This window comes from Mixophyes fleayi, chromosome 6, assembly GCF_038048845.1.
Source record: "Mixophyes fleayi isolate aMixFle1 chromosome 6, aMixFle1.hap1, whole genome shotgun sequence".
In the NCBI taxonomy this organism is placed as follows: Eukaryota; Metazoa; Chordata; class Amphibia; order Anura; family Limnodynastidae; genus Mixophyes; species Mixophyes fleayi.
The window spans coordinates 218,102,456-218,115,605 of record NC_134407.1 but is presented as its reverse complement, the minus strand read 5'-3'; the positions used below and the strand labels follow the sequence as shown (position 1 = coordinate 218,115,605).

Sequence of the window (13,150 nt, the reverse complement as noted above, 5' to 3'; positions counted from 1 at the left end):
CAGACCAGTGGGCACGAGTGTTTATAAAGCAAAGTAACAATGATGGAGTTTTCACACAACACTGTGAGGAAGTAGGCCTTAATAGTTTTGGGGTACCAAGGCTTGGTGCCCCTATTATCGATCTCTGAAAACCTGATTTCCTTTAAGCATATTTAAGTCGACTGGAGAGGATGGTAATGAAACAAACAAGTTGTTGTAGCTTCAGAATCAGCTCTGAGGGTCTTCTCAGACTGCTTCTTTATTTATACCTAAGCTCGAGCATTAACTGGTTAACAACAAGTACATATAAGGACAAATCTTTCTTTGCAACAGTAAGTACATATAAGGAAATCTCTTTAGCTCAGCAAATATTTCTTTGCAACAATAAATACATATATCCGTTGTCCAGTACTACGTACTGTCTGCCAGGCCATTTGTTTTTAGTCTTGCTTCCTGTTATTGTCTGTTCCATGGGAAACACTTGTTTTTCTTCAAGGGCATAGTTATCATATCTGTAGTTATAGTTTTTTAAGGTATTTCACACATATATTTGTACCTTTAATAACTATTCATTGTTTTATACTCTCACACTAACCAGTCCTTCAAGAGTTAAATGGACCCCTGAATGTGAATTACAAAAGATCCTAGAGGGAATAAATCTGTCATAGCAAATGAGAAGAGGACGAACACCAAAGATCGATACTCACAAGATAATGTGTGCAATCTTGATAGATTGATGCTGTATAGAGATGAAAAAAACCATCCGCCATCCTAAAGATAGAATCCACCTAATTTCTATAATATAACGTATAGCAAAGTAAAGTATAACATACGGCGCTAAACTTTTGCTCATAAAGATATATACAATATAATAGAGTCCAGAGTTATCCAGAGTCCATACCATAAATTAATCCAGGAATTGATCAAATAATCCACCTAGATATATTTCCATTGGATTCTCAAGTTCTTCTCCCATATACTGAGAATAACTACCAGAACTTGTAGGGATAAAGTCCTGTTGGTATTGTTATCTGTGACGAGCCGAGCCGGTAGGCTCGTCACAGATAACAATACCAACAGGACTTTATCCTATAATTTTTTATAACAGTACATACCAGGTTGTCCTGGTGACAGTAGTTCCACAGCTACTTACAGTTCAATCTTAGTGGTGAATATAACGGATTGGACATTTATATATATTTTGGTTACATTTTTTTTACAAAGCAAGTGTAATAGTTGTGCATTCATATAAGTGGAATATGAAGTGATGCATTTTAATATTGTGGTCTTACTGAGAGGACTTTATTGTATATTGTTGAAATACTTGTGTATCAGTCCCTCCCTTTTTGCTCCCAGCCTCCTATTTTCTTTTCTTGATTTATATTGCATTGGAGAGGACAGGCTCATCTCCATGTGAGGCAGTGGCAGCATCCCATATTCCTTTCCCCAGATTCCCCAGAGAGCGCTTACCAATCAATATCTGTTGAACTGTTTATATAGAATATACACGGATACAAAAATACCCACGAGGTCTAAATGTCCACAATGTGGACATTTACTATTTACGTTGAATTGAATACACAGAATACAAAAAACCTGTAGATGAATACAATCACAATTCCTAAACATATCTAGAGTACGTACCTGTTTTTATTGCACAAAATTTTAATTTAATTATGTTGAAAAAGAGGCCAATTTACTGTTGCAAATTGTTGAATATTTGTGAAGGTGACCCAATCGAATGCACATAAATTGTAAAAATGCTTTGTATGTAAATAGATTTTAATATTGATTAAATTGAACGATTTAGTTATAAATATATATTCAAACAAGTTTTGCAATTAAAAATAACCGTTATTTTTAAATAAAAGTAAACGTACACATATGTGCCAGTATCCCTGCAGAGGTTAACCTTTGCATTCTAGCTGGACAAATATGCAATATGATGTAGCACTTACCCATGTATATCAAACCATTGTCCCTTAGATTATAAGCTTGCGAGCAGGACCCTCTTACCTCTCTGTCTGTATTATCCAGTATTGTTTTATTACTGTTTGTTCCCAACTGTAAAGCGCTACGGAATCTGCTGGCGCTATATAAATAAATGTTGATGATAATGAACTGTTTTGGATATCCAGTTACTTGCTTCATAGTCCCTATCAGACCAGTGAAGCTAAATGTGCCTCCCTGACAAATCTCAGGCTGCCAGCAGCAACTTGGCCCCAGCACAATCCTCTCCCCCGAGTATCATAACAACAGAGAGATCACTCTGAAACATTTATTGAATGATGCAAGGTCTATGAGTCTATGATGTCATCATATCAATATGGGAATAAGAAACTAAGGTTAGGGACTGGATCAGGGTCGTAGCTAGGGCTGTGCGATAGAGGCAACCGCCTAGGGTTCAACGCTGAATGTGGGCGCAGTTTATAAACATTTAGTTAAAATACAATCCAATTCAAATATAGAGCCGTTTGCATATGAGGAATGGGCCACACTGCTAGTAGAGAGGTCAGGAAGCTCATCCTTGGCTATAGGAAGTGTTTGATGACAGATATTTTGACAAAAGGCTGCACTACCTAATTTTAAGGTCTAGGGTGTCAATAATGTTCTGAATGCCAATTATTTTCCATTTTCTGAATTACAAGGCTATGCAGTATTACAGTCAGAATCAAAAATAAAGGTTCTGTAATATTCAGAGAAAGAATTGTGGAGACAAAATACTGTTGTTAATGTCAACTTATGCTTAGTTGAAAGAGGGAGTTATTTGAATAAAGTGCAAGGATGCCAATATTTTTGACCACTACTGTATATCTCAACCTCACATCAATTAAAGCACGATCACAATGGTGCAGGCGCCATGCTGCGAACATTCTTTAGAATACAGGCGATGAATTCACAAAGTACCTCAGTGATGTCATCGGTTCCTAGTGAATTGATAGGATCAATTCTCGTGGATGTTGTTTTAGACACATAGCTGCATCCACTGTTTGTGAAGCTTAAAAAAAAGAAAACTTTTATATTTAGCACAATCAAATTTTATTTGTAACACAGCACTGTACAATGAGGGGATAGAGATACAAATAACATACAATGACATGAAGGTAAAGATGATCCTGCCTAATTGAACTTACAATCTAAAAACGTGGGGAAAACAGTTTATCCATAAAATATCAGATTAACAATTGTGGTGGTTGGTGGGGATCTAACGACTGCGCTCGTTCTTGGCTATTGGAGAATACAGTTATTGTGCTAGTTTCAGGATGGTAATCACAGACACTGAGCTGGTTCCTGGCTCTGGGCAGTTGGTGTCCATCTAGTACACCAAAGCTTTAGTAAAAAGTTAAATCCCCTCACACCACTGTGAGATATAGTTCTGTCCTTGGGACTGAATCCATAACTGAGTGTGGTTTAAGTTTGTACTTTCAAATGTATATAATAAAGTTAGAATTGTCCACTTTGTCGTGTATGATGTATTTTTAACCTTTTTATACCATACTGTGCCAGAGTCTCCATCTAGGTTGGATCTTTGAACAAAGGTCCAACCCCCTCCTTAATCAAACACGCCCCTACATGTACAGCAAATAGGGCATCCCCCAGAAACCCTCTATGGTTCTTGAATACTGGGAGTGCGAAGGATTTTGTAGCAGGACAAAGACAGGCAGCCATCAATTTACTGTGCACAATGTAATATAAAAACCGTTAATGTGTCCAATATGTAAAGGAAAGTAGCCATCAACATATCAATTAAACAAATGTCCTTAACTTTCTGAAAGTCCAAAGAGTAAGTGAGAGAGGCTCTTACTATCTAGAAAGGAGATAAGGAATCTGTTCACCCAACTAGAGAATTGCTGGATCCTCTGGAGGTAATTGACCAACTGGAAAAATTGTACCCCCACAGAGCATTTATTTATTAACAATTATGGCCATTTATGTACATAGCGCACACATAGGTACATACTAACATATTGCTTTTAGGAGCCAAGATGTAAATGTGTATGGTGGGAAGAGTAAACTATGCCTACTAATATAATATGCCTACTAATATAATATCACCTTCCTGATCAATGCAAAATTCAGGAATGTATTTACTAATGGTTATATATGTGTTTCTACTTGATGTGTATTTATGTCCCAATAACTCTGCTTTTTTTGTATTAATCGTGTCTGGAAGGTGCAAAATTAGTTACATTTATAATTATAGGTACGGGCCTGACCTCTGCTACCTCTAAGCATCTGTAAAATTCAAGTTCTTTTGCAAGGGGGGAAAAAGAAAGGTCCTGAAACCATCCACTAAACTGGAGAGGTCATCGTAAAGATGTACAGTCCACCCTTTGAACCTCATATAAACATTGCACATGCTGGCGCAATACAAGACTGGATCCATAAGCAACAAAGCTTTGCATCCCTACAGATGCATCCTCATCCAACAAGTCACACACGTACTTGTATAATTGGGTGTATTTGAACTATATTGGTCACGTAGCATCACAAAATTACATATGTTCTGTGCTCCCACGATTCTGTAGCTTCATAAATGATCTCAGTGAGATAGCGAGAGATTACAGAACTAATTACAAATAATGTTATAGTGTCCCAGATGCCCCATTATATCTCCAGTTCATTGCTGTGATTATATATTACTAAGGAATGTACATACATGTTGTACATAGCAACAATGTGGTTTTTTATTACTATGGAGAGTGATCTAATAGAATAAACTTTAATACGTTCCACATATGAGTGATCTATTCCAGTCTTATGTTCATGACTCACATTTCAACTATGTCTGTGGATGGTATTTAAATTACATGATAATATACTAAGTACCTGGAGCTTAGAATTGCCCTCCACAGCTCAGTGATATTAATATACCTTTGTGTATACATTATGAAAATGTATTCATGCCTGTTTTCATCATTTACACTAATAATATCAATAGCGTTTACAATATTTAGACTGCTACAACCATTTCATGTCTATCAGCTCAAAGAAACTGCCTTTCTCTTGTATGAATTTTCTGATGTTTAACAAGAGTTGATCTTTGTGTAAAACACTTCTCACACTCAGAACATGAAAATGGTTTCTCACCTGTGTGAATTCTCATATGCTCAATAAGAATTGAGTTCTGTGTAAATGATTTCTCACATTCAGAACAGGGAAATGGCTTCTGATCTGCGTGAATTCTCTGATGTGAAACAAGACCTGATTTATACGCAAAACGTTTCCCACACTCAGAACATGAAAAAGGCTTCTGACCTGTGTGAGTTCTCTGATGTTCAACAAGACCTGATTTATGTGTAAAACATTTCCCACAATCAGAACAAAGAAATGGTTTCTCACCTGTGTGAGTTTTTTGATGTTTTACAAGAGCAGATTTATGTGTGAAACATTTCCCACACTCAGAACATGGAAATGGTCTCTCACCTGTGTGAGTTCTCAAATGTTCAATAAGAACTGATTTCTGTGTAAAACATTTCCCACACTCAGAACAGGGAAATGGCTTCTGATCTGCGTGAATTCTCTGATGTGTAAAAAGACCTGATTTATACACAAAATGTTTTCCACACTCAGAACATGAAAAGGGCTTATGACCTGTGTGAGTTCTCTGATGTTCAACAAGACCTGATTTATGTGTAAAACATTTCCCACAATCAGAACATGAAAATGGTTTCTCACCCATGTGATTTTTCTGATGTCTAGTACAGATTGACAGATGAATAAAACATTTACCACATTCAGTACAAGGAACGATTTGATCATCTCTGTGACCACTATTATGTCTATTAATATCTGAGTTGTCTGGAGAACATTCCTCCTGATTAGAGGTATTAGATAATATATCTGCACTGTGCACTACTGGTTGTATATTTCTGTTTTCTCCTGAATAATCTAGTGTAATCTTCTTATCTTCCGTTTTAAAATCTGGAGAAAAAAGGAGACATCCATCCAAGGCATTCCTGCTTTTGCGTCCATCTGCTGAAAATAAAATAAATGATCATAATAGGAAAACGTTTTTTTTACATTTCCTACTATTACAGAGTTTAAGTTATTCAGTTTAAATCACAATTTGCAAACTACGAATTACAATTATCAATGTGCAAATATGGCTCTTTTGTTAAACAGATACAACATTAGATTAAAATGCCACATCCGCATTACCAAGACCATTGCATCGATACAGTCACAGTGACTGCAGATTGCACAGTCCCATTGGACAACTCCAGCCAAAATGTAGACTTTGGGAGTAACATTCCCCAAGCTCATATTGCTCAGCCGGCATCATAGGACCGGGAGCCTCATTAGCCAGTGACATTGTTCAACCACAATGCTCATCCAGACATTGTCCTCACACACAAACACTGGAACCTAGTAAGCAGGGTATACATTGGCTAAATTAGCAGCACGTCATATCCATGTGTCTACACTAATCAAAGTTCTCCAGGTGGACACACAGGTAGCAAAACATAAAAAATGAAACAACCTCTATAAGTCCCTCTTTTCAAACTCAGATAGAATAACCCCGCAGCCAGAGTCAAGCTAGTAATTTAGGTTGAAGCTTTGATGTAGACACACAATGAGAGTGAAGGAGAGCAGCAGAACAGAGCAGTACAGGGAAGTAGGACACAGACAGACAGCAAAGAGGGAACTATTAACACAGAATGATGCCAGCAGAGAGCGGAGGAGAGTATCAGGACAAAGTAGGAGAAAGGAGCAGGGCACAGACAGGCAAAGCAGAATAAAGCATAAGGGCAGAGCAGGATACAGAGACAGATCAGAAGATGAAGAGAGACAGTACAGAGCATCCAACCACAGAGATATGAGGGGATTTGCAAAAATTTGTGTGTGGGTGTGTGGTTATATAGCTGTGTGTTGGAGAAGTAAAATATGTGTGAAGGGAGTGTTGTGATGGGGCGTGTGTGATTTTAGGGAGTAGGGAAACCCGTGTTGCTTTGATTTAGTAAGGTAGTGTTAGTATATACATATTGAGAAACTAGCATTCAGATATTATTACACAAGGAAGATATTAGGTAATTTTGTATGTGATAGTGTACATGGAGCATTATAAGTAATGTCACATGATAGTTCATATTGAGGATCATAGGTAATGTCACACAGGGTCTCATCCCAATGATCAGTGATTGAATCACTATGGTGACGTCCCCTGTACTGATGTATGAGAATCACCAGGGAGGAGGAGACTGGTCACATCTCTTAGCCGGTAGCACACAATGAGATTATGGGAGGAGGAGACAGGAGTCTAATAGGGACTGATGGCACCCGATTCCCCCACCAGACACATTTTTTCCTCATTAGTTTGTACTGGGGGGTATAGAAAGAGAGATTGTTGTGACTGAACAACGACTCTATATGATACTTTTCTGTAATAAGTGTTTATTACTCACCAGTGCTGATATCTGTAGGGATTTCCTCCTCCTTACACTGCTGATCACCCCTCACATACATCTCTTCTTCTCCCTCTATAACTTCTACTTTAATATTAGTCAGATCTTCACCCTAATTAACCCATACAATAATAAAACAACACTTCATTATCATCATCAACATTTATTTATATAGCGCCAGCAAATTCCATAGCGCTTTACAATTGGGAACAAACATTAATAAAACAATACTGGGTAATACATACAGACAGAGAGGTAAGAGAACCCTGCTCGTAACTTTAATAATTTCATTAATTGAGACTTAACAGTAGCATATCCATGTATCACACACACCGTTTCTTTACAGATCATTTAGTGAAAAATCAATTTGGTATTTGGTGAGACCCTAAATTCCATCTACCTGACACTCCTGTGGGATCCTGGAATTTTCCTCTGTACAATCCTGAGAATAAAGAGGACGGGGACATCTCTGTGGGGTTTTTTGGTTACTGGCTCCATCTGTAGGAGACACACAGGGACTGAATACATTGTTTATATAACCTAACCAATGCACAGCTTGACCTGGAAAGTAGGAATTACTCTCAATGCTGGAAAACAATGGAAGAGCTCTCACTTTAATCACAGGTGATTTCATTGTCTTCTGAAATAAGCCATTCCAATAGGAGAATGGACGTCTGTGTAATGCCATTTAGCACTACACTACTACTCCTTTAAGTCTACACGTTACCCACTAGCTTTTTAGAGCGTGTTGCAGGTTTGTACCAACACAGAATATCAAATTACAGACACACTGCTTCATTGCTGCAGATCCCTTCATTGCATCATAATCTGGTGGAAACAGCTGAAGCTTATAGCACTGTAAAAGCAGAGTGCACTCCTCCATCTCAACGAGCCATATAACATAATTCAGGTTTTTATATCTCCTAACCTGAAGCAATCTGTGGGATAAGTCAATAACAGTCTTTGTAATGACCATCTGGTTATATAGGGAGTTAAAGATACTGAATAAGAAGAGTACAAGTCTTCCAGGTCCATAGATTATGAAGCCCTCACACACTAATATGGTTCTGTCAGTGCCTGTTTCTAAGTTGTCAAAATGTGGGTGAGTAGTGTGGATGTAAGTTATCTGTACCTCTACTGCTTTATGATAAGAGGAGATATCATCTGCAAAAGTCCCATCTGTCCCCTTAACCCTAGAAATCATGTTCACCAGCTCATGGTGATCCCTTCAAAATACAGAATCTACTTTGTGAGTGTTAGCACCTTTTTATGAAATGTTACTTTTGTTCGTTCCCTACAAAGAAAAATGTAATTCCAGATATCCTTCTCAGAGTTTTAGGGATTATCAGCAGACACAGTAACATAGTTGATGAGGTTGAAAAAAAAACACCAGTCCATCAAGTTCAACCTATTTTGGATCTTCTGTGATCCCTCACTTATATTTGAAATTGATCCAGATTAAGCAACCACCAATCTGTTTCAATCGGGGAAAAAAATCCCTCCAGACCCAATATTGCAGTCCTATTTTTTTTCCCTGTATCCACTACTATCCTTCATTTTAATTAACGGTCATATCCCTAGATACACTTTTCCGCTAAAAATTTCTATTGAATCTGCCATCGCAACCTTCCCTGGCAGTGAATTCCATATCTTGACTGCCCTTACTGTAAAGAACCCCTTCCTTTGCTGGTTGTGAAACTTCCTCTCCTCTAACCTTAGGGGGTGACCGCTTGTCCAGTGTATAGTCATTGGGGTAAAAAGATCCCATGTAAGTTCTCTGTATTGACCCTTAATGTATTTGTACATAGTAATCATATCTCTTAGACGCCTCTTTTCTAAAGTAAATATGCCTAAACTGGCTAACCTTTCCTCATAACTTAATGACTCCATGCCCTTTATCAATTTTTTCACCCTTTCTAGTTTCAAAATATTTTTATAGAGTGCTGCCCAGAACTGTACTGCATATTCAAGATGAGGTCTTACCAATGATTTCTACAGTGGCAAAACTACGCTGTCTTCCCTTGCATCTATGCCCCGTTTTATGCATGCCAATACTTTATTTGCCCTTGCAGCTGCTGCTTGACATTGAGCACTATTGTTAAATCTACTGTCTACGAGCACTCCCAAATCCTTTCCCATTATGGATTCCCCATTTAATTTATAGATTGCGTGCTTGTTTTTCATCCCTAAATGCATAACCTTACATTTAACTATGTTAAACCTCATATTCCATTTAGCTGTCCAATCCTCCAGTTTATTTAAGTCCGTCTGTAGAGAAGCCACATCTTGCTCTGATTTTATTACCTTAGAGTTTAGTGTCATCTGTAAAAATGAAAACTTTACTCTCTAAACCATCACCAAGGTCATTAATAAATATATTAAAAAGGAGTGGCCCCAGCACGGAACTTTGATGTACTCCACTTAAAAGTTTTGACCAATTAGAAAATGTTATATTTATCACAAATCTCTATTCACTATTCTGTAACCAGTTTTCGATCCAAGTACAAATGTTGTTTCCTAGACCCAGTTCCCTTAAGCTCTTGTGTGGCAGTGTATCATAGGCCTTTGCAAAATTTAAGTAGACCACATCTACAGTGCGGCCCTGGTCTAAGTTCCCACTTACTTCCTCATAGAAACTAATTAGATTAGTTTGACAGGTCTATAATTCCCTAGTTGTGATCTTGTTCCCTTTTTAAACAACGGCACCACATCTGCTATTCGCCAATCCCTTGGTACTGAGCCTGATGAGATTCAATCTATGAAAATTAAGAATAGCGGTCTTTCATTTCTGAGTTTAGCTCCATAAGAACCCTTGGGTGTATGCCATCTGGACCTGGAGCTTTATTTATCTTAATATTCTTCAGTCGCCTTTGGACTTCTTCCTTTCTCAGCGAAGTATTAACTAATGGTACGTTTTTATTTCTGTTTTTATGTATTATTCCTACAATTTGTTCCTCTATAGTAAATACTGAAATAAAGAAGGTGCTTAATACCTTTGCTTTTTCTTTAGTATCATTTATCAATTCCCCCATCTCACTTCTTGGGGGTCCTATATTATCTTTTTTATCCTTTTGTCATTTATATACTTAAAAAACTTTTGGGGGGTTGTTTTACTTTCTTTTGCAACTTGTTTTTCATTTTCTAATTAACCAATCCAATTTCCTTTTTGCATGTTTTATTACATTCCTTGTACCTACGGAAGGACTCCTCAGACCCTTCAGACTTAATTTAAATGCACGCTTCTTCCTTTGCATTCCTTCCCTTACCTTTTCTATTTAGCCACATTGGTTTAGACTAAATTCTTTTACATTTATTTCCCATAGGAATGAACTTATACGTGTATGTTTCCAACAACATTTTAAAGACAGCCCATTTTTCTTCCGTATTTTTTCCTTCAAAAACTTTGTCCCAGTCTATGCTCTTTATAGACTCCTTTGCCATATTAAAATTTGCCTTTCTAAAGTTTAAAGTCCTAGTTGATCCCTTATACCGTTGCTTCTGAAATTGCTAAGGCCATTCAGAGGGCATTGAGGAGCAGTGTGTGGGTTTCTCTGGTTCCAGCTAGGTCTGCTGGTGAGAAACCTCCAATACCCTCTCGAGCAGGATTGTTTATTTGGGTGGTATGATGTCTTCCCATAGTATATTTACCCATGATCTAAAAAAAAAAAATCCTTTTAAATGCACTGTAGTGTCAGGATAGGTAAATTAACTCAAACGACCTGTGAACTCAGATCTTTGTGTAAAATCTTAATGTGCATAATTTTACATGTAATAACAGATAGTTTTACAGCTTTCCTCAAATAAAATGAAGAAAATCTAGTCATTACGTAGTACCGGATATACAATTATTACTATGGGCAGCACGGGGGCTTAGTGGTTAGCACTTCTGCATTACAGCACTGGGGTCATGAGTTCAATTACCGACCATGGCCTTATCTGTGAGGAGTTTGTATGTTCTCCACGTGTTTACGTGGGTTTCCTCCGGGTGCTCCGGTTTCCTCCCACAAAACATACTGGTAGGTTAATTGGCTGCTAACAAATTAACCCTAGTCTGTGTGTGTATCTGTCTGTCTGTCTGTCTGTCTCGGTGTGTGTGTGTTAGGGGACTTAGATTGTAAGCTCCAATGGGGCAGGGACTGATGTGAGTTCTCTGTACAGCGCTGCAGAATTAGTGGCGCTATATAAATAAATGTTATTATTATTACTACTTCTTCACAGTGAGCATCAGGGATAATGACAAAGGTGATAGTGCACAGAGAGGATCACAAGTAATGTCACGTTATCTCATTTCATTGATCAGTCATTGAATCACTATGGCAACATCCCTTGTACTGATGTATGAGAGTGTGGGGAGGAGGGTGTAGAATAAGAGATTGTTGTACTGTCTGAACAAGAACAATAAATGACTCATTTCTGTAATAAGTGTTTATTACTCACCAGTGCTGATATCTGTAGGGATTTCCTCCTCCTTACACTGCTGATCACCCCTCACATACATCTCTTCTTCTCCCTCTATAACTTCTTCCTTAATTTTAGTCAGATCTTCACCCTAAATAACCCAATAACAATTAAATAACAAAATGTCTGTGTTCAGTAATGCAGAAGAATCAATCAGTGTATAAGACACACACGGCATCTCTACAGATCATACAGTGCTTGGGTGTTTTGAAATTTTGAGACACCATAAATTCCATCTACCTGATACTCCTGTGGGATCCTGTGATTTTCCTCTATACAATCCAGTGAATAATGAGGACGGGGACATCTCTCTGGGGTGTTTGCTGGATCCATCTGTAGGAGACACACAGTGACTGAATACAATGTTTATATGTGATTATCAGATGATGTGTGTATCTAGGTGACCCTCAAAATAGCGCTCTCCTTTACAATAAACCAAAGTCTTTAATGATGCGAGTCGGGTGATTCTCCATCATCACGTCCTTGTACAGATCCTTGTGTCCTTCTAAATACTCCCAGTCCTCCATGGAGAAATAGACAGTGACATCATCACACCTTATAGGACCCTGACACACACAATGATAGTCATCACCCAGACACATCCCCTGGTGTTACTGTATAATGTCCCATTCCCAGCAGTCACCTCTCCAGTCAGCAGCTGAATGATCTTGTTCGTGAGTTCTAGAATCCTCTGGTCATTGTTTCTCTCATGTATCAGTGAGTGAGGTGGAGGCACCGTGATGAGGTTCTGGGTCCTGCTCAATCCTCCTGACACACAGAGATGGCTGCTGGGTGTCTCAAGCTCACTAGATATATTCTGCACTGCTGTTTAACCGTATCGATTGAAGCATTTATTTGTCCTGTTTTCCCTACTATCCGCAGCACTGGACCTTAGGGAAAACAGGACAGACATAAACCAGGGATATACAAGGTAGGCAAAATAAATGTATACTCAGTTGGGATGGGAGGCTGACCTGGGAAAATCTATGGATCAGAAAGAGTGGTCGGACATACTTGAGTGGGTGGCAAAATGCTCCATTAACGTTGGCATTAAAGAGAACAAATGTAAATTGCTCCACAGTTGGTACTATGCCCCTCTAGGCTTCATGGTATATTTCCCCAAGTGACTGATACCTATCACATTCAGCCGCTACTCCACCTTTAAAAATAAACCAAGCTCTGGGGACTCATCTACTTCGCTACCATAACCTTTGATACACTCTCTCTCTGGGCGGTCATCCCCCCTCTCTTCCCCTTTTTATTTTCTCATGATAAATGTTAAAATTCTACATCTCTGTTACTCTATT

At 38.2% G+C, this 13,150-nt stretch overlaps 1 protein-coding gene across 1 annotated transcript in view; it reads right to left on the bottom strand.

The window, feature by feature from the left end:
• Positions 1–2,976: 2,976 nt before the first annotated feature.
• LOC142095494 (uncharacterized) overlaps positions 2,977–13,150 on the bottom strand; it is a 101,903-nt gene continuing 91,729 nt past the window's right edge. Inside the window, exons 21-23 of the mRNA XM_075178438.1 lie at positions 7,786–7,883; positions 7,386–7,497; positions 2,977–5,958 (exon numbers count right to left, since the gene is read on the bottom strand). Coding sequence (XP_075034539.1) covers positions 4,967–5,958; positions 7,386–7,497; positions 7,786–7,883 — 1,202 coding nt within the window. The 3' untranslated portion in view covers positions 2,977–4,966. The remainder of the gene's footprint in view (positions 5,959–7,385; positions 7,498–7,785; positions 7,884–13,150) is intronic.